At 33.9% G+C, this 27,131-nt stretch overlaps 3 protein-coding genes across 3 annotated transcripts; all 3 read right to left on the minus strand.

The window, feature by feature from the left end:
* Nucleotides 1–1,128: 1,128 nt before the first annotated feature.
* On the minus strand, nt 1,129–7,133 carry LOC139483396 (E3 ubiquitin-protein ligase TRIM71-like). Its single transcript, XM_071267415.1, has 2 exons — nt 7,026–7,133; nt 1,129–2,394 (listed from the first exon to the last, which is right to left on the minus strand). The coding sequence occupies exon 2, from the start codon at nt 2,389–2,391 to the stop codon at nt 1,129–1,131; it is 1,263 nt and encodes a 420-aa protein (XP_071123516.1). The 5' UTR covers nt 2,392–2,394; nt 7,026–7,133.
* Nucleotides 7,134–13,351: 6,218 nt separating this feature from the next.
* Nucleotides 13,352–17,165, minus strand: LOC139483619 (uncharacterized). Its single transcript, XM_071267612.1, has 2 exons — nt 17,114–17,165; nt 13,352–15,115 (listed from the first exon to the last, which is right to left on the minus strand). Exon 2 carries the CDS (start codon nt 15,110–15,112, stop codon nt 13,418–13,420), a length of 1,695 nt encoding a protein of 564 aa, XP_071123713.1. The 5' UTR covers nt 15,113–15,115; nt 17,114–17,165; the 3' UTR covers nt 13,352–13,417.
* A 6,736-nt stretch (nt 17,166–23,901) lies between these two features.
* LOC139483397 (uncharacterized) lies at nt 23,902–24,609 on the minus strand. The gene has a single exon (XM_071267416.1). It carries the CDS (start codon nt 24,607–24,609, stop codon nt 23,902–23,904), a length of 708 nt encoding a protein of 235 aa, XP_071123517.1.
* Between the last annotated feature and the right edge of the window lie 2,522 nt (nt 24,610–27,131).

A 27,131-nucleotide genomic window follows, 5' to 3' on the forward strand; every position in this document is an offset into this window, starting at 1 on the left:
TATTGTAGTCTATTGCCCACGGAACACCACACAAGTCTTTTTCTGACAGGAGTTGTTTATGCTTTGTGCCGTCTGAGGCTATTATAATGACATTTTGTGAATTCTTTCCGACGACAAAAAGATTTCCATGTTCATCTACTGTAATACATCTGTTTCCTTTTATAACCGTTTCGTTTGTAAAAGTCCATAGTAAATCACCATTTCTGTGATGACAGACTACTGTATTTCTATCTTGCTTTGAAGAATATATTTTATCGCCTAATGATGCAACATATGAAGGCACTACTTGACCTTGTTGACTGCCAATACAAATGTCCGTTGTATCATTTAGACCAACCTCCTTCAATCGTCCTCCTAGTGGAGAAATTATCAATCTGCCTCCAATGTATGTTAAGCCACAGGAAGGTGAATTCGTATTGATGGTTCTGAATGCTTTTCCTGCTTTTAGATTTACTAGTTGCCATCATTTATCGCGAACATTAATCTGCACTGCGATGAACACGACGAGAAGTATCAATTGTATTGCAAGGAGCACAATTCCATGTTGTGCAGAAAATGCGTCATTTCTGAGAAACATGCAGAATGTAAAGAAATGATTCCCGTTGAAGATGTCATTCAAAATGCTAAAACATCTGTAACCTTTTCAGAAATTGAGTCCTCATTCCAAGAAATAAAAGAAATTCTTAAACTTATCCTCGAGGACAAACAAAAGAATGTGTCTTCACTATCAGATTCCAAAAAGAAACTCGAGTCCGAGATATCAGCGATTCGACGCCAGATAAATCAACACCTTGATCAAATTCAAGACCTTTTCATCGCTGAATTTAACAGAGCTGTGGAAAATGCAACCCAACAAATACAGAGCTTCATTGCATCTTTGAAGAATAACCAAAGGGAAATAGACGAGTGTATAGAAGATGTAGAAAACATAAAGAAATATGCAACAGACATGCAAACATTTTTAGGAATCGATCAATTAGAAAACAAATTGAATAAATCGGAAAACGACATACAGTCTTGGACTGATGGTAAGAGATTGTGTTCCACCGTGGTGTCTTACAATATAAACTCTTTCTTGCAAAACATCTGTTATGACATAACTTCGTTCGGTAAACCTATCATAGATGTTCAACCATGTGAACTATCATTACACAGAAAGAAAGAGGGCCAAGCACAGTTGACGGTAAGTCTAGAACCTAAATCTTCAGTTGAGCATATAACGCTGAAAGTCTTATCGTAATATGATACGACCGCAACAATTTCATTGTCGACATATGTAACATCATTAATATTAGGCATTATGTTTTTAATTGCTTTTTCATATTTTCCATCAGGTGCAAACAAATTCAAATACGAAGGCTCAAAGTTTGACACCGCAAGTTTACCGCAAGGTGAAATACAACAGCATGAAACCTCAGTACATAAAGTGTTGAACTGCGTTTTTAATTTCAGCGTTATATGCTCAACTGAAGATTTAGGTTCTAGACTTACCGTCAACTGTGCTTGGCCCTCTTTCTTTCTGTGTAATGATAGTTCACATGGTTGAACATCTATGATAGGTTTACCGAACGAAGTTATGTCATAACAGATGTTTTGCAAGAAAGAGTTTATATTGTAAGACACCACGGTGGAACACAATCTCTTACCATCAGTCCAAGACTGTATGTCGTTTTCCGATTTATTCAATTTGTTTTCTAATTGATCGATTCCTAAAAATGTTTGCATGTCTGTTGCATATTTCTTTATGTTTTCTACATCTTCTATACACTCGTCTATTTCCCTTTGGTTATTCTTCAAAGATGCAATGAAGCTCTGTATTTGTTGGGTTGCATTTTCCACAGCTCTGTTAAATTCAGCGATGAAAAGGTCTTGAATTTGATCAAGGTGTTGATTTATCTGGCGTCGAATCGCTGATATCTCGGACTCGAGTTTCTTTTTGGAATCTGATAGTGAAGACACATTCTTTTGTTTGTCCTCGAGGATAAGTTTAAGAATTTCTTTTATTTCTTGGAATGAGGACTCAATTTCTGAAAAGGTTACAGATGTTTTAGCATTTTGAATGACATCTTCAACGGGAATCATTTCTTTACATTCTGCATGTTTCTCAGAAATGACGCATTTTCTGCACAACATGGAATTGTGCTCCTTGCAATACAATTGATACTTCTCGTCGTGTTCATCGCAGTGCAGATTAATGTTCGCGATAAATGATGGCAACTTTTGATATTCACCAATCGGAACAGTCTTGTGGTTTCTTGTTGCCTTTGACAAGCTATGATGTTCTGTACAGTCTTGGCATAGTCCTTCATCGCAGTCGGAGCACCAAACCCATGAGAGCTTAGAGACATGTCTTGAAGTACAAACACCACAATGATCAAAAGAGGAATCCATGACCTGTAAAAACATTCTGTACATGATTACTAGTATCAAAAACCACAATCAAATACATCAAACAAAATACATACTTGAAAACCTATTCACTGTTATGATCCTAACAACGCTTCTGATGAGTCTGATGTAGTTGGGATCTATTACTTACAGTATTCGAGAAACTTTTCATATAAACAAAACATCAAGTTGATTAACAAAAGATGAATTAACGATGATGTCAATATCACATGAAATGTGTTTGATAGTACGAACACTTTACATTTATTTCTTTATATAAACACATTTTGATTTTTTACTTGTAGTTAATGAAGAATCATAAATTCACGGAAGCGTTTTAATACAACGAACGATTAAAATAAGGTCATTGTCAGACGAATAGGTACACGTTTTAATCATTAAGCGGTAAAGAGATCTCATCATGATTTAAGACCAGATTCTTATCTTCTGTCTTTTTGTTGAGAACTGATAAAACAGAATACTGAGTACTAAAACCTCGAATCAATGTTGATATAGTCATTCCAAACTTTGTCAATGATGTACGTTGTTTAAATCTAAATTTCTATCATTTGAATGTCATGTTAATGGCTTAAAAATTACTACAGCTTGTAATATTCATACTATTATGTAATCTCTATATTGGGGAAAGAGATAAATACAACAGACAAATGTCTTTTGTTAGTGACTTTATTTTGACCACTTCATGTCTATTTGGTTTTGTAGTGGTGTAGGGTTTTATCTAGACCACTCTTTATCTATTTGGTTTTGTTGTGGGGGATATCTTCATGACCACTGCATGTCTATTTGGTTTTGTTGTGGTTTAAGGTTTCGGCTTGACTGCTCTATATCTATTTGGTTTTATTGTGGTTTAAGGTTTCGGCTTGACTGCTCTATATCTATTTGGTTTTGTTGTGGTTTAAGGTTTCGGCTTGACTACTCTATATCTATTTGGTTTTGTTGTGGTGGGGAGTGTTATCCTGACCACCATATATTGTTTGGGTTTTGTTGTGGTGTAGAGTTTCATCGGCGTATACTACGGAATTATTTATTCATATTAATAGAAATGTCAGAGTGACTAATAAAGACTATATTGAAATTGTTTTTAATTCTTGTAATACACTGATTAAAAGTCAAACAGCACAACATTTGAGTGTCTAGTTCCATTCATATGCATATTATATCATAAAGGCATGTCACTTAATGTCCATCCTAACTCTTTAGCAAATGGACCGTATTTTCACCGAAAATTTCACTCTGGGTACAGACAAACCTGTTCTTAAGAATTTTTAGAGTATGTACCTATATACACAAAATTTAAAAGTTTCAGATTATGATTTTGCTTTTTATTTATTTTAATTCCTGCAGAAGATGCAAAAATAAACTAGCTTGGGAAAGAGGTTCGAGAAGCTCCCCTCATATAATCAATGTTTTGAGTTATATTAATTGTATCGATTGACAATCCAGGAAAGTTTGTTATTTTTTTGGAACAAAGACTACATATAACTTTCACATGTTTCATATATCTAGGTCCAGTCATGCTTTAACACTTTGATAGATGCTTCGGTTTATCTATACTCAGAGCAGATTTTGTAGTGTAAAAACCGATATATTTTTAAATTCCCTTTGAAGAACCTTAAAGTCATTTAAATCTTCAATTTAAAAAAATGATGCATACGTTTTTTTTATAACCAATTGGCAAGTTTTTAATATTAAACTTATGTGTATATACTTTTTTCACAAGAAAATTCTATAATTTGTCCAAATTTAGAAGAATTTACTTTTTTTATGCATGCGTATGCAGTGAACTCAGCGTGACCTTTCTCGTAAAAATCCGGCGATCGCTATACGCATAGATCTGTCGTTAAAATAAAATATTACCTTATTGTACATGTTATACACGTGCTCAGCATGCTTCTTTGATTATTGTTTACAATAAGTTGACAATCGGTAAACTACGGCATCAAAACACGGCAATTGATTAATTACCGTTTTTGATAACATCATGAACAGATGAACAAGTTTTTGACATATGCATGCATTGGTTCAAGAATTTGACAAACATTATTGTTCACCAGTCACTCATTTCATATTAGCTCTCGCCGCGATATAGCCTTTTTGTGCTAATGCGGCGTAAAGCAACCAACAATCAATCAATCAATCATTTCATATGAATTTGAATATTATTAAATTAATTGAAACTCAGTTTGATACAATATTACAAGGAAATAAATGTGTAATCTTAGAGTGAAAACCTAGGGTCTACTGGTGAACATTTTGTCACATAGTTTGAATGTAATCTTAAGAAAAGTTTAAACTTAAATTATCCATTTTCATGACTCTGTTTAGTCAACTTTATGGATGCACATCTAACTGTGTCTTCTATATGCTTAATCAAGCAGTCCAATGAGTTAGTTAAAATATTCTGGTGTTTGATAAATAGACTGATTAATCAGTAGCCTTTTCAATAGTCGTCTGGCGCGAAAAGGACGATAACTCAATTTTAGAATTTAATATTTTTGGAGACGATCAATTTCCGGAATTCCATGCTTGATCATCCCGATTTTTTCTTTGGCCGTTGACAACAGAATTTTTCCTGCATTCTTTGACAATAAGGTATATTTAACAAGGCAGTATTATCAATGTATTATCGTGGTATCAATATATGTTAGAAATGTTAGATACCTGAATTATTTGTCATTTTGGCAAGGACAATTCACCACGTCCCCTGAAAACATGATTTTGTAAAATATCACTTATCGGCATCTACGGGCGGCAAGCCAGATTAATTTCATGATAATCGTTACTACAGCATTCTGATTGTTATTAATTGCTACATATTACCGCTTTTTTGTAAATCGATGTTTGTTTACATTATCAACAAATGTGAGTAACATTCTAGATCGAGTTGTCGTTCGTGGTGTATAGTTTGTTCCAAACCATTGTTTGTTTCTGGTACAGGTTGGCAGTTGTTTATCAACAATAAAGTTGTTGCAACATAAACACATGTTATTTTCAGTGTGTATGTGTGTTTTTTCTTTCTTTCTAATTAGTTCTGATTGTTTATAAAAACAAAATGTTTTTAAATTCATTTGGAAGACAGGATTGTCATGTAATTGTTATTTCCCTTGTTTAAAAATAGAAATTGCGTGTTTCTGTATTTAACTATTTGCATGACACTATTTGGTACATATTTGTTAAATAATATAGATATTGCTGTTTTGAATTCATTGTTAAAGGGAGAATTATGTATGTTCTAAAATTCAATATTTGCATCGTTGCTTATCATTTTTAACCTTTGTTGAAAGACTTAATCATTTTAGATAAGTTGTTTGAAAATATTGTTGGTTACAAACTTCCTTCTGTTGTTTGATTGAAAGCAGTCAATGACGCTTTTCAAAGACTGCCAACGCTAATACTGTATATGGTTGGTAACAACATTGAATGATTGAGATGTTTATGAACTGACATTCAGTCCGACCATGGGAAGCTGTGCTCTGCCGGATGCGTGCTCAATTATTGGAGTCATTCAATACTACATTTCTCTTCTTTAGGTCTACATAATGAAAATTGTACTTATTGAAAAAAAAATATATATTGTTTTCATTTATTTTATTTAGATAGCGCTATCACATTCGGCATCCATCGTATTTTTATTTATCAGTTGTCAAATTAGACCAATATGTGGTCTGCATCCCCTGCATAATTGATCCTTTTACATACATGTCAGAACCCACTCCTTAATTTCTTTAATGGCTTTCAGTTATTTGGTGGACACAGAGAATTGATTCCCAGTTCCCTCCCCAAACTCCTACTTCACTCCATATTCTGTTCCTCTGCACTCTTATTTTTTCATCAACAAGAATTATCCCTGTTTTATCAAACTTTTCTCACGATTAAGACCACCCTGCCTCAAGCTTTCATCCATCAAATTCTCATTTATAGTTCTCTTATTCCACAGTTCCCATAATTCTGTCCAACCTCTTTAAAGTGTCCCACTGACTTGCACCCATTAACAACCCATCATTCGACAAATAATATTAAACAACCTGATTTGTCTCCTATATGCAAAAATTACGAGTCAGGTTTTTTTGCTTTAATATAAATGGCAATTTTTTTTCACACATCTCGTTTTTGAACTCCCATGCGTATTTGTTACTATCAACTATATGGCATCAATGCACACAATTCAAACGATCTTTTCACAAAATCACAAACATTGCATAGCAAATACATTCTCAGGATTTTTAATGAAGTTTACTTTGCGAGCACAAAGTGAGGAATTAATTATAAAACAATTTGGTAAAGCAAAATAAATATCTAAAAGATGTTTTAAAAATATACTATAGTGGATGACCTACCCCTTCGTGTAACAAGATTTCTCTCTCCTGGGATTTAAACACATTGAGATTGAGATTGAATTGTTTCCCTTTGATAACAACCAGTTCCAAAGCAAGATTATTTGTTTGATGATTTTTAATTGATTAACAATATTTTGATAAAGGAAAAGTATAATACTTTCAATTTCGAGGTCTCACAAAGACTTTTTCACCTTCTATTCTAGTTTTACATTTAAAACACAAATTTAGATGAAAAGGCTACATTAAATTAATGTTGATAACAATGTTACTTGATCGTACCTGGAGTTCAATAATACATAACAACAGTTACTCAGTTCATCAAGTTACAAATCCAATCCTTGGTAAAAGGAAGTGAATAAGACGTCATTTTTAACAAATCACGTGATAAAGCAACAGGGAAGATAACTTACAAAATAAAATCAATAACGCATTTAAAAGACCAATCTATATATAGCTCACGTTATTTTAATTTTCTATTTTCTAAAGGTATCTTCTTGCTGACAATTTAAGATAACAAAAAGGACGGTATGAGACTGCAATAAATTGAAAAGTAAGACTCAATCGGCGAACATTTATATTATATAAATGTTCACAGGCAAGTGTCCGTAAAAACTTTAAAAGACAGTTTAAAGAAAAGTTATATCCCTCATAATTTTTGCAAATATTTTTTTCTTATTTAAAGATATAAAAAATAGAAATCAATTGAACTCGGCGACAATACTTTTTATTTTAATTACAAAAATAGTTAAGTCTTGGAGAACATGAAAAACTATTAGTTGTTATTGGATTTGAATGAAGGATGCCCGCTACTCTATTTTAAAATAACAAACTTTTAAAAAAGACTGGTATAAATTGATAGTACTAAAAAATAGGAACGAAAAAACTCAGATAAATTGAAGGGTTCGTGTGTTTGTTTTTGAGATAATAACCATTGATAACAACCACATACATATATATATATATATATCCTCGTTGATATTGTACATTGTTCCTTTTATTTATATACGTGTTTTTGTTTTACTATACTAACATTTTTGTCAGCAAGATCTAAGTTTTTTTTTTATCGTAACAAGTTGTAATGTCATGTGATATTGATAGACAAGGGGTTAAAACTGCTGAACATAACTATTTTGATAGCAACTCGTCTTATATTCGCTTTGGTTTGCTTATTTAATTTGATTTGAAAATAAATATCTTTAGTCTCCATAGGCCTATTACAATTTCTTTGCCTTACTTAAAACTGTTGTCCCTAATTGGAGAATTAAGCATTTCCTTTTTTTTTTATTAACAAAAAGAGAACTTTACCAAGTCATGAATATGACAGTTCTTGTCCATTCGTTTTTGGTGTGTTTTGTTATTTGATTTTTCCATGTGATTATGGACTTTCCGAAATAATGTCAAACATTGTCTTTGATTATCTTGAATTTCTGATTATGTTTCCTGTTTTACAGTTTGTACTGAAATTTACACTATACATTAATTATATGGTCTCATAAACGAATATATTGCCCGATACGATGTGTCAGTGACTATACTCACTAGGGACTGTTTTCGCGGTCTTAGATCTAAAGATACAAGTCTGGTCGTTTAATATGTAATACAATTGAGAATGGAAATGGGGAATGTGTCAAAAAGACAACAACCTGACCATAGAACCGACAACAACAGAAGGTCGTCGACAGGTCTTCAATGCAGGGATAATTCCCACACCCGGATGCGTCATTCAGCTGGCCCCTAAACAAATATATATACTAGTTCAGTGATAATGAACGCCATACTAAACTCCAAAATATACACAAGAAACTAAAATTAAAAATAATACAAGACTAACAAAGGCTAGAGACTCTTGGCTTGGGAAAGGCGCAAAAATGCGGCGGTTAAACATGTTTATGAGATCTGAACCCTCCCCTATACCTCTAGCCAATGTAGAAAAGTAAACGCATGACAATACGCACATTAAAATTCAGTTCAAGAGAAGTCCGAGTCTGATGTCAGAAGATGTAACCAAAGAAAATACAAAATTTCCAATAATGCATAAATAACAACAGACTACTAGCAGTTACATTGTACCTGACATGCCAGCTCTAGACTTCAATTAAATTTTATGTATTGTGTTCTTTTACTATATTGTTAAGCTGAAATTAATTTCGTTTTAACAAAAGAGAAATAATGGCAACAGTAGTATACTGCTGTGCAACGGTTATGAACTGATTATGAAATTATTTTATTAAAACCAAACAAGGCAAGGGTTAAGTTTATGAATAGTTAACGCTGTACAGAAATGCTCGACCATCTTTGTCGTTAGAAACAAGTAAATGTTTGATTTTTGTTGTTGAAGGAAACCGCCCAAGGAGAAGAACCACATAAGTCTGTTTTCGACAGGAGTATTTTGTGCTTTGTGCCATCAGAAGATATCGCAATAACGTTGTTTGTTTCGACCCCGGCGACGATAGCATTTCCGTGTTTATCTACTGTAATTCCTCTTGGTTTTTAAAGATCCGCGTCTGTAAATGTTCACAGTAATTCCCCGTTTCTTTTATGACACACAATCGTATTCGTATCTTTCTATACAGAATAAAGAGTGTTGTTTAATTCGGTAATACTTCTTGACACCACCGTACTGCTAATATCATTTGTCTTGTTATCCTCTAACCGGACTTCTTTCATTTGTCCGTTCTCGAGGCAGACTATACAGGTGCCTTCAGTGTAAGTTAAGCAAAGAGCAGGGTCAGACGTACTGATAGTTTTGATTGTTTTCCCAGATTTTAGGCTGATTAGTTCAATATTTTTCTGTGTTTATGATATTACGGCAACAGTGTCATTGTCAACACATTTAACATCAATGATTGTTTGCATGATGCTGATAATTTTATTCTCTGCTTTTCCATCAGTTGCGATCAATATCAAATACGAAGGGTCATAATTTGACACTACCAAGTTTCCATTTGGCAAAATACAACAGCCTGACACATTGAAGGCATTAGTGTTCATTTTTGCTTTTAATTTCAGTCTCATATGCTCTAAAGAACTTTTAGATTTTGAATTCACTTTTATCATTTGAGCCTGACCAAGCACTCGTCTTTTTAATGCTAATTTACTAGGCATGGCATGCACGACAACTTTTCAAAACTTAGTTCTTTCGTTGATTATATTATGTAATAAAGTGTTCAAGTGGAAAGAAACTACGGTTTGAGACAAATGGTTACCGTCAATCCAAGACTGCAAGTCGTTACTTGTTTTATTTAGTTTGGTTTCTAAATTCGTCATCCCTAAAAATGTTTGCCTATCTGTTGCATGTTTCTTGATGCTTTCTACATCTTCTATCCATTCCTCGATTTCCCTTTGCTTTTTAGTCAAGGCCATTATGAAGCTCTGTATTTGTTTAGTTGAATTTTTCACAGCTTCAGCAACAAAATTGTCTTGTAATTTATCAAGATGGTGATTTAACTGTTGTCGAGTCACAAAAATCGCGGATTCGATTCTCTCTATTGAAGCTGATATTGAATACATATTCATTCGTATATCTTCCAGAATAAGAGCAACGTTCACCTTCATTTCCTGGAGTGAGGACAGGATTTGTGTGAAAGCTAGAGAAGTTTTGACTTTAAGGGAGGGATATTTCTTTGCAATTTCTGAGCTTTTCAAAATCAACACATTTTCTAAAGCACATTCATTGTGCTCTTTGCAAAATAATCATCGTGATCATCGCAGTGCAGTTATATGTTTTCAATAAAAGCTGGCAACCTTTTATATCTACCATTAGGAAAAACAGTGTGGTTTCGTGAGGCCTTAGATAAGCTATGATGTTTTCTGCATTCTTGGCACAATCCTTCGCTACAATCAGAGCACCAAACAACAGAAAGCTTCGAAATATGTCGCAAATCACAAATACAACAATTTTTAAACGAGGAAGCCATAGCCTGTACAAATAGTATATGTTGTGTAAAATTTGTAAGTTTAATATAAAGCTAAGAAGTTGTTGTATGATTGTCAATGAGACATCTCTCCACACAAGACCAAATGAAATTGTCCGTTCCTAAATTTTATAGACGTCATCACGAGTTTGTTGACCGTTATTGAAGATTGTTGCGAATATGTTCCAAATGTCGGAGATACAATTGTGTTCCTCTTTCCCCGAATGTGATCTTCCGATTTTGATTGATAAACGGGTTTGTAATAACACGGCGGGTGCCACATGTGGATCAGGATCTGCTGACTCTTCTGGGGATCGTCCATAATTTGTTCAAGGGGTTTGTGTTGTCTAATTTTGATTTTTGTGTATTATTGATTGTCTCTTTGTCATTTTCTTTTTTAGTCGATTTAGTTTATTTCGACCGATATGTTTGATTGCTTTTTTTGCGATATTTACCCTCTATTTCGATAATGGAGGCAATATAACAATAGATCACCACACGTACTCTTACAATGAGCAAATTCCAAACCACGTCAGTCCTAAATGAAATGAAATGAAATGACAAGTGTAAAATAATTTAAAAAAAAACAAAAAACTAACAGCCTGAAATATGTACAAAATAATGAACGAAAAACAAAAAAATAATATATAGCAATAAACGACCACTATTAAATTAAAGGCTCTTGATGTGTTACATGGAAATGAGCATGAGGGCGTGGTTAAACTAGTGTCTGTAGGCACAAATCCTCCCCTTGTTACTTTTAGGAGTGTGTTCCTATAATTTGTTCGTGTCATCTATAATATTAGTACCTTGTAATTTTCTTAACATCCCCTAAATAAAAAAGCTCCTTGTCTTTGATTACACATGCGCAGGTCAGATAACCAAGGTTATAAGCTACAACAATTTCACTGTGAAATACTATCCATAACACTATTTTACAATGGAATACTGCCAATTATCATTTGTCTAATTCTGTCCGTGAAATGATTTCCTGGTAAAATTATTTCTGCCTGTCGACTTCTCTGCCATAATATTGTTCGAGTGTTCAAATTTATTTTATGAAATGTATTGTATATCCGCCCGCAAAAACTGCATCTTAGTGTCTGCTATACGGAAACATTTATTATGTATATTTGAAATACCGGTAGGGAAGTATTTTGTCTACCAAACAAATATATATTCTAACATTTAAACCTTTCAAATTGGTATTTATAGTTGATGATAATAACTGTATCTAATATACGTGTTTTGCTTTTGATTAATAAAATTGAAAATGTTAATGTTATCGATGTCTATAATTTACCTTTATTGAGACAACATTTATGAAATATCTTTTGCAATATAGAAAAAAAAATTAATCATGTTTAACTTCAATATAACAAAAAATATGTCATTATAATCAAACTTTGCAATATTGGCAATATGCCTAAACAAATCGTCCTTCTTTGGACATTATTTTAGAGACGGAAACAAAATATAATAAGTAAGAATACGATACATTCGATAAAATAGGAATACAATCTAAAACAATATGTCTTATTTAGATCATCGCCCTGATGTAAAAGAGGATTTAATCAACCAAAGTAGCCCATCCAGTTATATATTTTGGAATGAAAGCCGTAATCCACCTATAAACGTTTTTGTTATGACAGCATTTTTTAAGCTTTTGTACATACCTTGGATGCAATCAAACATACAAACTGTCAAAAACTAAGGAAGTAATTAATACGTCATATTCCTAAAATCTCGGAAATATAGAAATAGATTAGATATTTTAAACTTTTAAAATCAATGAAATGAAAAATAACAGCAACATAGTTAAATGGCACATTTAGTTTCACATAGACCTAAAAATCTTGGTTTATTTGCCACAAAATCCCGTTTGACTTTCAAATGCAATCAAACTATAAATAATGATGCTCTGTTCGAAGTTTCCCCTTTGTGTATGTTCAAAACGGCCCATCTCTATTATTCATTATCTTTGCTGTTTTTATGCTATTGCGGTTTGAAATTTTCGTAATTCAAAGCATACAGTTGGCTTCATTAACCTTAAGGTTCATCATAACAAATGGACAAATATGGCCGTATGTTCACCTCAAAAACTACTCTGTGTACAGTTTTAAAGTTTTAAGGCCTGACATCCACTTGATATATAAAAGTTAAAAGTATTTTGCATATCAGAAAGATAAAATCTTTTTTGGATTTTGATGGGCATTTTTTTCCTTCATGCAGAAGGTGTAAAAATAAACATATCAGTTGTTTTTAGAGAACGTTCATGTATTCATAAAACTCCAAGATATTCTTAAATTTACAACTACGTTTATTTCTGTAGAATATTTGGAATGTTTAAAAAAATATCAATTATAAACCTAATTATTATATTATCAAACATCAGAAGTAATAGAGTACAAGACACTTATTTGATTACGACATGAATATAACTTCACAATGGATAGAACATGAGAAACAATAAAAAAGAAAACACACATTGGACCTCCACATTTATACAAAATATGAAAATAAAATGTGGCATCAATGCAAACGATAAAGAATCAAAAAACCTAAACTAAAACCATTTACTTGTAGTTGAATATATTTTGAACACATTTTTTCATGTATTTCATAAACATTATGTACAAATTGCCTCCTAATACACAACCTTTCAATTCAAAAATGAAATCAAATGCAGTTGGTATAATAAAATAAGTTGTCATTGTCCATAATTTAGTTCAAAACAATTGATCAGTAGCGTTTATTTTAAGCATAGTTAACATTGTATACAAGTACTTGACCATTTCGTTCGTTTGCCACAAGCAAAGATTTCAATTTGATGTTGTAGTCGATTGCCCATGGTTTTAAAACCAAGTCTGTTTTTGAAAGGAGTATTTTGTGTTCTTTGCCATCAGAAGATATTGCAACGACGCTATTTGATTTGTTCCCAGCGACGAACACATTTCCGAATTCATCTACTGCGATACACCTGTGTTTTCGTAAAGCCGTTTTGTTTGTAAATGTCCACAGCATCTCACCGTTCCTGTTTTGACAGATGATGGTATCTGTTTCTTCGCCTTTTCCAAAGAACAGTTTATTTCCCAGAGAGGCGACATAATTTGAGGAAATAGAACTACAAATGGTATTTGTCTTGTTATTCCCTAAGCTGATTTCCTGCAACTGTCCATTATTTGGGGAAACTATTAAACTGCCATTTGTGTAAGTCAAGCCTAGACAGGGAAAGATTGTTTGGATCCTTTTTATTGTTTTCCCTGATTCAAGACTAACTATTGAAATGTTTTTATCAGAAGCTGATGCTACTGCAATAGTTTCTTTACCGACACAAGAAACATCAAAAATTTTGGGCATTATGTTAGTTATTTTTTTTTCAAGTATCCCATCAGGTGTTAATAACAACAAAAACGAGGGGTCATAGTTTGAAATCACAAGTCTACCGCAATGCAAAATACAGCAACCTGACACATTTGACGCTGATGTTTTTATTTTCGTTTTTAAGGTCAATGTGATATGATCAATTGTTTTAGGCTCCGCCTTTACTTTCATCAACTGAGCCTGGCTCTCTTTCGTCCTTCGTATTGGCAGTTTACATGATTGCACGCCTACAACAGGTTTTCCGAACGTAGTTATTTCGTTTTTAATGTTATTTAATACAGTGTCTATCTCGTACGAAACTACAGTGTGAGCCAAACTACCACCATTTATCCAAGACTGCATGTCATTTTCTATTTGATTCAGTTTATTTTCTAAAAGCCTTGTTCCTATATATGTTTGCATATCGGTTGCATGATTTTTTATGCTTTCTACATCTTCTATACACTCGTCTGTTTCTCTTTGGTTATTCTTCAGTGATGCAATGAAAGTTTGTATTTGATGGGTCGATTTTTCCACAGCTTTGTTTAATTCAACAATGAAATGGTCTTGTATTTCATCAAGGTGTTGATTTATCTGGCGTCGAATGGCTGATATGAGTGACTCTATTTTCTGTTTCGAACCAAACAGCGAAGATATATTCGTTTGTCTGTCCTCAAGGATAAGTTTAAGATTTTCTTTCATTTCTTGGAATGAGGACTCGATTTCGGTAAAGGTTACAGATGTTTTAGCATTTTGAATGACATCTTCAACGGGGAACATTTCTTTACATTCTACATGTTTCGCAGAAATAGCGCATTTTCTACATAAAACTTCATTGTGCTCCTTGCAAAACAATTGGTACTTCTCGTTGTGTTCATCGCAGTGCAGATTGATGTTCGCGATAAATGATGGCAATTTATGGTATTCGTCAAAAGGAACAGTCTTGTGGTTTCTTGTTGCCTTTGACAAGCTGTGGTGTTCTATACAGTCTTGGCATAGTCCTTCATCACAGTGTGGGCACCAAACCACGGATGGCTTAGAAACGTGTCTTGAACTACAAATACCACAATGATCAAAAGAGGAAGCCATCAGCTGTAAAACAATTTTTACATTATTATAATTAATCAGATATATCAAAATTCAGAATGAGGACAAAACACTAAGATCTTAAATTTATAATGAATTATGATTATATTAAATATAAGTCCTGCCGCATTATATTTTCCCTTATTTTTCAATTTTGCACTGTAATCAAATAAATCAAATCGCCGTGTGAATGTTGTAATGTTGTTAAATCCAAGTGTTGTGAAATTGAACATGAAGTTTAAAAACGCGATATCATAAAATATTTGACAGAGTTCAGAAATAGTTGTAGAAATTCAATATTTTCGGATATGAAGAGTAACTCGATTGTCTTTTGAATAGACAAACACATTAAATGCATGAAGCACCCCCTTTCTGGAGATAGAACACTTTGCAAACAATGTTGACAAGAAATTGATCCCTATATATATATTAGAGATAGATCATTGATTTTTCAATTGTATAATAACCCCATTTCGGGAATGATTATTTTTTAAAGAATAACTCATAGATTGAGTTCAAACCATGGAACAATTTCAGCATAGTTCTGCATTGCTAATTTTAGTAACTAATATTTTACAGCAACAAAACTAGAAAAATGAAGACACACCACTATGAAACTATTCCCTGAACTGCCGTAGTCCAACTAGATGAATACTAGTAAGCTATTATATTTAAATGGGAGTGTGAAGATAGAACATTGTAGTTCTGACAAAAGTGTAAAAATCTCGTATCATAGATGTAAATTAAGGGAAATTGATTATTGCACATAAATATCAAATGTCAAATGTATAGCTATCTCAATTTTTATCAAAATAGATATTTAACACTCTAAGACTCACACGACGAAATATCATGTTGATAACAAAATACATACCATAAAAACGTATTGTAAGCTCTTTTACTTCGTATTTGCTTTGGCATATATTAGATACCCCAAAGGCATGTCACCGTTAAGGTTCATCCTAACCCTGTATTTGCACCGCAAATTTCACTCTGGGTACAGACAAACCTGTTCATCTTAAGAACTTTTAGAGTATGTACCTATATACACAAAATTTAAAAGTTTCAGATTATGATTTTGCTTTTAATTTATTTTAATTCCTGCAGAAGATGCAAAAATAAACTAATTTTGGAATGAGGTTCGAGAAGCTGCACTCCTATAATCAATATTGTATGTTATATTCATTGTATCGATTGACAATAGGTGGACAATAGATATCTGCAAACCGTGTGAGAGAATGAGCCGCATCAAATTTGTAATGATATCAATCATTTGTATTTACTTAACTTGATTAGATTTACCTGTTTACATGTGCATCTAATCTTAGTACCGCCTACCAGATTGAGTGACATTTTAACTGATTAAATATATAATTGTATTTTGGGGATTCCAAGCAGTTGTTATAATCATGTCTTACTGTATTATTAAAGTATTAGAATTTACATGGATTTAGTTATCAGTCATTAAGCTACTGAAAAATATAACAAAATTAAACTTAAGTGTTTGTTTATTTTTTTTTATCTTCTGCACACTGGAAAAAATGCACATCAAAATCCAGGTAAGTTTTTTTTTTGAAAAATAGACTGCATATATGTTTCCTATATCTAGGTCCAGCCATGCCTAATCATTTTTCTAGATGTTTTGGTTTGTCTATACTCAGAGCAGATTTGTAGTGTAAATACGGATATATATTTTAAATTCCTTTTGATGAACCTTAAAAATATTATGGATTGCAACTCAGTTTCATACAATTTTACAAAGAAAGCAATGCAAAAAATCTTGGGTGTACTTCAGAACATTTTGTCACATATTTCGATTGTTATTTTAGGAAGTTTTTCACCGTTACTTTTCCAGTTTCATGAATTTGGTCAGGCAACTTAATGGGTAGACGCCCCTCTGTGTCTATAATGTGCTAAATCAACCAGCAAAATGGGTAATTTAGAATATTCTTTCGTTTAATATATAAAACGATTAATTTTGATAACAATAACTCTTGTACATACCTTAAATAAAACACAAGAACAGTAGCCCAGTTCATCAAATTTAACAAGCTCAATCCTGTGTTAAAGGAAGCAAATTACACGTCACTTTTCTCTAATCACGTGATATAGCAACAGGTAAGATAACTTAAGAATACAATCAATAACATATTTAAATCACCAATCTTTATTTAGCTCACATTGTTTTAATTTTTCTATTTAATTGAAAAGGAACACTTAACAGGTAATTCTAAAGATACAATGGACAACACAAAGAGCACGGTCTGAAGCTCTAATTAGTCATGTTAGTTGAGGTGTAATACTTATTTGGCAAAGTTTACCATTGTATAAATTTTGACAGATGAGTGTACGTAAAAACTTTAAAAGGCAGTTCGAAAATGTTATATCCCTCATATTATTTGCTTCTGATTTTCTTAAGAATGAGAAAAATTATTAATAAAATAAGAAGCAATTGAGCTAGCTTAAAATAACTGTGAATACTCTTAGATATCATCTTTGTCTTTATGTTGTTTGCTTTCTGTGCATAGTGCCGATCTGATGAGCCAAGTCATTTCCAACTAAAGCTGATACTAATGTTGGGATGTCTCGCCACCGTCTCAGGGCTTATGGGGAGGATGTAGCAATCACAGATATAAATGACCCTGCCTCATTCACTATGTACCTAAGTTAGTAAGAAGCATGCAGTTTATAGATTGTTTTTCCATTATTATTTTGTCATATTAGACAAGGCAGTTAGGTTTTTAAATTTGAATGGTTTGAAAGGTTGTCATCTAAGTGTCTTTTGAAGCTGACTACATGGTACCAGTTATGGTCATTGTGGAAAACCGATCGTGACACAAAATTGCTAACATCCTACTCATTTTGACATTTTTGGAAAGTTGTCTTATTGGCAATCATACCACCTTATATAATTACAACCACAAATCTCCTAAATGACATCGGACATTATTTCTATACGTGTTTATTAACTTTACTAACATTGTGCAGCAAGTTCATATTTATGATCCTAACAAATTGTATTGCAAGACAAAGTAAGTATTTGTTATTTGACGCGTTAAGTAAAGAACCATGATAATGTAAAAACATATAAGCATTTTATAGTGTTGTATACAAAGATCAAGTGTCTCACAAAAATCTGCTGAAAAAAGCTATTTTGATAATGGAATTTTGAAAAATCCGTTTTCGTTTGATTATGTTTTTGATAAAATAAAAGATGTATGCCATTGAAATATTGTAGGTCGCCATAGGTCAATTTTAATTTCCATTACTTTGCTTCAGACTGTTATTATGATGTCCAAATTTGGAGAATAAAGCATTTCCTCAACTTTGTAATTGATAAATGAAGGGCGAGCGCTGAGTGCATATTTCATATTTTCCCGAGAATATCACTTCTTATGAATATCCATTTATTAGTAATGTGAAGATAATTGTAAAAGATAAAACTTGAAAATAGACTTCTTTACAATATCGATATTATGCTTCTTTTTCAGATATTAGTTAATAGTTTACGCTTTACTAGTAACCAATTAAAAAACCGACTAGCCCGAAGGGCCAATTGAGTTTTTCTCATCACTTGGCGTCCGTCGTCTGTCGTCCGTCGTGGTTGTCCGTCGTGGTCGTCCGTCGTTGTTGTCCGTCGTCGTCGTCCGTCGTCGTCGTCCGTCGTCGTCGTTAACTTTTTACATTTTGAACTTCTTCTTAAGAACCACTGAATGGAATGAAACCAAACATGGCACGAATGTTCCTTATGACGTGTTTACCAAGTGTTGTTACTTTGTTGCCGATCTGGGAAATGCATACAAATGACTTATCTTTAAGAACCGCTGAATGGGATGAAACCAAACATGGCATGTATGTTCCTTATGAGGTGCTGACCAAGTGTTGTTACTTTGTAGCCGATCCATCACCCAAGATGGCCGCCAGCATGGGACTTAGTTTAACATAGGACCTTATGGGAAATGCATACAAATTACTTCTTTTAGAGAACCAGTGAATGGAATAAAATCAAACATAGCATAACTGTTCCTTATGAGATGCTGACCAAGTGTTGTTACATTGTCGCCGATCCAACATCCAAGATGGCCACCAGCGGGGTGACTTAGTTTAACATAGGACCCTATGGGAAATTCATACAAATGACTTCTTTTAGAGAACCACTGAATGGAATGAAACCAAACAAAGCATGAATGTTCCTTATGAGGTGCTGACCAGGTGTTGTTACTTTGTAGCCGATGCATCATCCAAGATGGCCGCCAGCGGGGGACTTAGTTTAACATAGGACCCTATGGGAAATACATACAAATGTCTTCTTTTAGTGAACCACTAAAAGGAATAAAACCAAACATGTGGTATGATTGCCAATGAGACAATGAGACAACTGTCCTCAAAAGACCAAAATGACACAGACATTAACAACTATAGGTCACCGTACGGCCTTCAACAATGAGCAAAGCCCATACCGCGTAGTCAGCTATAAAAGGTCCCGATAAGACAATGTAAAACAATTCAAACGAGAAAACTAACGGCCTTATTTATATATAAAAAGAATACACGAAAAACAAATATGTAACACATAAAGAAACGACAACCACTGAATTAAAGGCTCCTGACTTGGGACAGGCACATATATAAATAATGCGGCGGGGTTAAACATGTTAGTGGGTTATAACCAGGCATACAATTAAAGACACTTTTTAAAGTTAAGATACACTAAACCGCCCTGGAAAAATAGGATATGTTGTGTAAAGTAGATAAATGCGTTGTGTATAGATCGTGTTTACTCTAACGTCTAGCCATTGCTATCAGTAACGTCATAATTACATTTGTCTTCTAAATTGTGAATGTTTGTTCGGATTTCGAGCGGGTACAGTTTTACTATAGGACGTGATGTACGTCCTGCACAAGTTCGTATTATAGCTGCTCTTGTAAACCCATCGTTTCCGGTGATCAATTCATCAACAACGGCAATGTTCCATCGGTTTTTCGGTAATTTATCATCTTGGACTTGCACTACATCTCCAACTTGAATAGTTTGTAAATTTTTTCCTGTTTGGCGATGAAACTCTCTTATTGTTGTTATATACTCGGATTTCCACCGGTTCCAAAAATGCTCCATTAAACTCAACTGTTTATTCAAATGTTTATGCAGTTCTTGTTTTTCACTATTCACGGCAATGTACTCAATGTACTCGGTTGTGGACACGGCGTTAAAGTTATTCTTCCTCCGTACAGTAAATGTGATGGAGTTAACGGCTCCTCGTCCTCAATATCCGGTGAAACGTAGGTCAATGGTCTATCGTTAATGATCGCTTCTATTTCTTTCAGAATTGTTTGAAGAGTATCCATGGTAACGTAAGATCTACCCAATGTTTTCCTCAAACAAGTTTTTGTAATTCCTATAAAGCATTCCCACCATCCACCATACCAGGGCGCTCTTTTCGGTATAAATCTCAAATTTGTCCCATATGTTGACAACGTATCGTTTAGCGATGGTGATTGGGTTAATTTCTTTAATGTTTCTGAAGCGGCTAAATATGTCGAGGAGTTATCCGAAATCATGGTGTGTGGTCTAGATTTACGACTTGCAAATCTTCTAAAGGCTTGTAAAAAAAGGACTTACAGATGTACGGCTCTCGTTGAGGTAAATAGACATATAAAAACCTTGTTTTCAGTATCATGTTTATCTCTAACGTACAGCGCTCCTGTAAAGTCGACGCCAGTAATTGTAAAAGGCGGCGCTTCCAGTAATCGAACTTTTTGGAGTGGCGGCGGATCAGGTGCTGTACATGGTTTACTGTTGATTTTTCTACAAATTACGCAATTTCGCAAAATTTCTCTTACGTATTGGCGAATTCGGGGTATCCAGTAAGTTTGTCGTATCTGAGTCACTGTTGATAAAACTCCCGAGTGTTTCATGTACTTGTGTATATCAAGAACAACTAATTTAGTAAAAGGATGACTTCTAGGTAACAAATAAGGAAATTTCGTATTTTCACAAACAGGTGCGTTATGAATTCTCCCTTTGTTATTCAGGTGCAATCTAAGTTGTATAACTAAAACAGTAGGTTTAGTATCCTTTAATTTCAAGTATAACATTTCGTCCTTAAATGAAGTTCTTTGGCAATTTCGTATCCAACACTCTGTTGCATCCTGCAATTCCTCTCTTGAAACGTATTTTGCCTTATTTCTCTGTAATATTGGCGAACGGCAATTTCGTATAAATCGTAATAGATAAGCTGTTATTCGTAGTAATTTTGATAATGTACTATATCTAGTAGTTTGCACAATTTGGTGTATTCCTTATTGATTATCTATTTCATTGTCCGCTGTACATAAATCTTTTATACATTGTATCTGTCCTGATTAGTAATACCGTTGTGTCATTTGGCTTCCACGACGGCCATTTTGATATATCAGTGATCCATTCGAGTCCGTTGAACCATAGTGTGTTCTTTTCAAACTGTGACACGTTGAGTCCTCTAGTAAGAAAGTCAGCTGGATTATCTTTCGTTGGGCAGTATCTCCATTCTTGTGTATTTGTCAATTTGCGTATTTCCGTTATTAAACATGAAGTTGGGTTTTCTGATTTTGTAAATTGGGAAAATACCGTCTTTTCAATTCTGTATAAGTCGTTTTCTCCAAATCCTTGGCTAAATTTTTCCACGTTGTCTGTATTTCTAATGGTAGTGACTCATCCCATCCGTTCTTCTGTTCCCACAATGTCTGCATTAAAATTTTTGCTCGTACGGATACAGGGCTAAGTAATTCTAGCGGATCGTAAATACGTGACGACATTTAAGAATTTCACGTTTCGTAATATTTGGTAGTTCAATATCAAATAAGTCGACTTTTTGAAAAGTTATCTTTAACTGTATCCCATTTCAGTCCAAGTATTTTGACAAAAGTTTCTTTTTCACATACGTTATATTGTTTGGCTAAATCTGTAAGTTATGAGCAATTTGAACTCCATGAACGAAGGTTGAATCCAGCCTCCGATATCAATGATCTGGCTTGTACAAAATACTTTGCGGCGTCATCTTCATTTTCCAAACTGGACAAAATATTATCCACGTAAAGGTCATTTTTCATCATTGCTGATATATTTGTGTTGCATGCATCCAAGTGTTTAAGCAGTGTTGCATTTAGGATGAACGGTGAACTTGTTGCACCAAACAAAATAGATTTAAATCGATATGTTGTAAGAGTACTGCTAGCATTATCTGTGTCGCTCAACCAAAAAAAGTGTGTAAAATCTCGATCCTTATCATCTAATCCAATATGTAAGAAAGCCTTTTCAATATCCGTGATTATTGCTTACTTCTTGGTTCTAAATCCCATTAATATTTTTGTCAAGTCGTTCAAGTCTGGCGGAGTTGACATTAGGCAATCATTCAAACTTGCGTGATCTGGCGACTTTTTACAGCTACAGTCGTACACTATAAGAATTGGTGTTGTTGTCGAATCCTTCTTTACGGCATGATGTGGTATATAGTGAGTGCTTTTACCATTGTCGTTTTTATCGTTTACCTTCTCTATGAACCCTCTCTTCATTTGGTCTTCAATAATTTCTGAATATTTTCTTAATAAATGTGGTTCACGACCTAGTTTTCTAATTGTGCTTTCGGTCCTTGCTTTAGCGACGATCATGATGTTTGAAGGTAAGTCCGGATGATCCAGTTTCCATGGCACCTTGGCAGAATAACGTTCGTTTTCAAATTTGATACAGTCTTGTTAATAAGTCTTTACAAAACTCTCCTCGTCGTCCTGTTGTGGTAAACGTATTCCTCACGATTCTAGATTCCAGAATTTCTCGATCTCGCTTTCCTCTGCATGGTGTGAAGTAACATTCAAAAGAACTGATGAAGAAAAGGATTTCTTTCCGTTTATTATTACGGGTCCAGATAACAAGTAACCAGTTTTTGATGCTACGGCTGTAGGTTCATTCCCTCTAATCACGTGATCTTGAACTATATCCAAATGATAATCGGCTCTTATCAAGAGTGAAATTTCAAAACTATCAGCGTTATTTGCAGGATGTGCGAGCTTTAAATCTTTCAAGTATGTCAAATTGCGTGTAAGGTGTTTCGTCTGATTTTGAAGTGGAACTGCAATATCTGGTACAATCAATGCATTAATGTTTACAATCTCACCTTTGTAAGTTTGTAGTTGAACGGTTGCTATATCCATATGGCATATATTCTTTTCCTTGTCTCCAAAAGCTGACAGTTCAATTGTGTCCTTTCGCTTGGTTTATCTGTGATTTTTCGGCTATGAGTGATGAATGAACGTTGGGCACCTTCGTCAAATAAAATTGTCAGATAGTAGTTCACTTTTGGGAAGTCCATTTCTTGATGTTCTCTCGAGCTCGGACAGAAAATGAATGAAAGTTGGGCACCTTCGTCAAATAAAATACTAGCTTCTGTGATCTGTTTCCAGTATGATGTTGGTGCGATAGCTGTTTTCAATAAAACGCTTGTGTGTTGTGAGGTATACATTACTGCGGTGTCTGCTTCTTCTGTTTTACCAAGCTTACAACGGTCGATTTCTCCTTGTTGTCCTGTCCTTTTCCATCTGTAGCATGTTCCCCGCAAATACTGGTGTTGCATTTCTTACATCGGTTACGCGATTTACACTCGGAAACACCGTGCTTTCCTAGACAGTTGAATTATTTTTTCTTTTGCTTTACGATGTTTATTCTTTCATTCACGTCAGAAATTATCGTGCAATCTCCCGGAAAATGTACACCAGTGCATTAGATGCATGGACGTTTTTTGTCATTGAAACGTGTCTCATTAAGGCGTGAGTTGTTTGTATTTAAAATTTCGCTGTGTTTTATTACGAGCTTCGGTCAGAAATGTTGCGGTAATATGCAAACCGTCGCGGTCGGTAAATTGTCCCGCTTCCAGAATTCTCGCTTCTGTTGTGGTGGCTTGTCTGAGGTTGTTTAGAGTTATATGATTGCTATCATATTCATGGGCAATATTTGTTCTCATTTCTACTGGTAGTTTACTCATAATTATAGGTACTAGTAGCGCGCCATACATTTCTTGTGTTTGACCCAAACATTCAAGAACTCTTACGTACGTTTTTAGGTAGTCTCCATACGTTCTTAGACTGTTTAAATCATGTGACGGTGAAGGAAGATCCATTAAAGCTTTCATGTAGGCATCAATAATCTTGTGAGGCGATCCAAAACGCTCTTTGAGCAAATTAACGGCAGTGGTGTAATTGGCATTTGTCAGTGCGAAACCTTCAACAGTTTGGGCAGCATTGCCATGGAGTTGGGCCTTCAAGTAACTAAATTTCTGTATCTCGGTCAAAGTACTGTTGAAATGAATAGTTGATTCATAGAAATCCCAAAAGGTCTGCCATTGTAAAATTTCCCCATCAAAGTGCGATAAATCTAGTTTTGGTAATCTTTGGTTTTGACTGCTATTTAAATACCGAAGAAAAGCCTTGGTTGTGCAAATTATTTGTAGACTGAAAGTCACGATGGGCATTTTGCATAGAGCGAAAATTATCAAAATGGGATGGCTGTACATTAATTTCAGTTGCATTGCTGCGTATACAATTGGCATTGGTAAGCGATGAATCTGTGGGGTAAGATGGCGTAAAACTGCTTGCATTTGGATCTAGTGACGTTGATGTGACATTTTCAGAAAGTGAATCAGAATTTGATATTTTTCTAATTTTCCGAAGTTTGGACTCTAAATTAAACATATACTTATCAGACTCTCGAATTTCCTCTGCTACATTAAATCCAGTATCTTTTTATTCAAATCCACAATAGTCGTCTGTTTCTCTTCAATTGCATCCGAAATTAATTTCACATTTTATCTAAGTCCGAATTCTTTTTAATCTCATCAAATTTCTTAAATAACTTTGTAACTTGCCTTCTGTGTCCTCTACGTACTGCTTTTTACTTTGATTCCATTGTTTCCGACAGTCACGGCACAATAAATGTTGTGTAAAGTACATAAATGCGTTGTGTATAGTCGGTGTTTATTCTAACGTCTTGTCATTGCTATCAGTAACGTCATACTTACATAAGTCAGGAAGCAACGTTAACATGTATATATTCGCAGGATATCACTAATAGAAGCATAGAAGTGAATTCATTATATAGAAAGCCTACGAAAAACATATTCGTTTATGTTCAACAACTCTTATAATCTGAATCAGAAAACGTTAAAAGTCGACCACGTACTTAACATCAAAATGTACCGAAAACACTTCCTTGTAGATTAAAAACTCATAAAAGACGAGTTAAATTATCTTCCCAGAATTAAATTCATTTGTATTGAAAAGAGGTAGAAATGAATCAAGAATAATACACCGTTATATAAGCAGTAGAAGCTACACTAGGTGCATGAGGGAAGAAACATACTCATATGGTTAATGGCATGTTGCATTAACTGATATACCTTGTACTGTCCAGCCTTTTTGGATGTGCCACATTCATCAAAAGCATATACGGGACTAATCTAATAAAGCAAATAAAAAGGCAAGTACATTTAGAAACTGTAAATTAACGCTCAAAATATACACTACAGAATTGAAAAATAGTGCAATTTTTCGTTTAAAAAAACTAGATATCAGAATCTATCTCGATGTGTTACAAAAAGTTATTGAAAGGACAATATGAAAAGATATATGTATATCTTTTTTTCTAATTGATCATCATTATAAATATAGAGTAAAATTTGCAAATATAGGATTCCAAATGTTTTGCTTAGTAAACCTGTTTTCTAGTCACAATAATATCTATATTGACCGATTGATATGATTGAAATTAAGGTCGATTAAAGATAAGTTTAAGTTTTGCCACTCTTCTAAAATATGGTTGGTGTTTAACGCACTTTCAGTATTATTGACTCCATCATGGCAAACAGTTTTTGAAGAAGCCAAATTCTTCATTTTTTTCCGAAACCATGAACTGTGGTCCAATTTGTATCAATTACTAATTTACATGAATTATCATTGATATGGTCATATTTATAAATTAACTGTTTACAACATATTTTGAATTTTTGAAATACTATAGCTTTTCTACCTCAGGAATGGATTACCTTAGCTGTATTTGGCAAAAATTTTAGGAATTTTGATCATCAATCGCTTCATCTTTGTACTTTATTTGGCCTTTTTAACGTTTTTGGATTCTAGCGTCACTGATGAGTCTTTTGTAGACGAAACGCACGTCTGTCCCATAACCGAATGTCGGTGACTATACTAGGGATTGTTTTCGCGGTCTTAGATCTTAAGATACCAGTCTAGTCGTTAAATATGTAACTTGACCCTATATAATTAAGCTGCTCCGAGTACACAGTTATTTCGTGGTGCATTTCTTTTAGACAAGAAATGAAAATTTAAAAAAAATCCCACCTGCGCTTTCTCAATAATATTTTTTCAGTGTGTTGTACTACTTTTGGGACAAATTATATCAAAATATAGAAAACTTCATCAGCTCTAACTCAAAATATGGACAATTTTATGTTAAGGGGGTCTTGAAACCTTTTTACAGCTTTCTAAGTGCTAATTTTTTACCTTTTTCAACTGGACCTAATCACTAAAAAAAAATTTGTTACAGTGCCATTTCACCCCTACTTGCTCTATGAGGCATAAAACATGGAGAAATAAATTAGGAAGGGGTATAAAAAAAAATTGGCAAGTAACACACTGTCCACACAAGGGACTATATTCGTGGACAACGAAAGGACAACGAAAATCAAAGGACAATAACTGTGTACTCGGACCAGCTGAACTTGATTTAGGTTTTACCAAAAAATTGAAAGACAACAGTAGTATACTGCTGTTCAAAAATCATCAACTGATTAATCGAAGACAAATTCGGAAGATATTTGAAAAAAGTATACGATGACTGTACGAATGCTTAGTTATGGTAATCATTTTATAAGAATGTGCTCTTTTTTTCCTAAGTTTCGACGAAGAGGACGGTGTGTATTTTTATTTTATGTTTATCTGTCTGCTTTTATTCATGATTATAACGGTGTCACGTGCCAAT

This window comes from Mytilus edulis, chromosome 7 (genome assembly GCF_963676685.1).
Source record: "Mytilus edulis chromosome 7, xbMytEdul2.2, whole genome shotgun sequence".
Lineage (NCBI taxonomy): Eukaryota > Metazoa > Mollusca > Bivalvia > Mytilida > Mytilidae > Mytilus > Mytilus edulis.

What these genes read in the sequence shown, in the direction of transcription:
- LOC139483619 (XM_071267612.1), bottom strand. Translation starts at nt 15,112, where the DNA reads ATGGCTTCCTCTTTTGATCATTGTGGTATTTGTAGTTCAAGACACGTT.
- LOC139483396 (XM_071267415.1), bottom strand. Translation starts at nt 2,391, where the DNA reads ATGGATTCCTCTTTTGATCATTGTGGTGTTTGTACTTCAAGACATGTC.
- LOC139483397 (XM_071267416.1), bottom strand. Translation starts at nt 24,609, where the DNA reads ATGCCCATCGTGACTTTCAGTCTACAAATAATTTGCACAACCAAGGCT.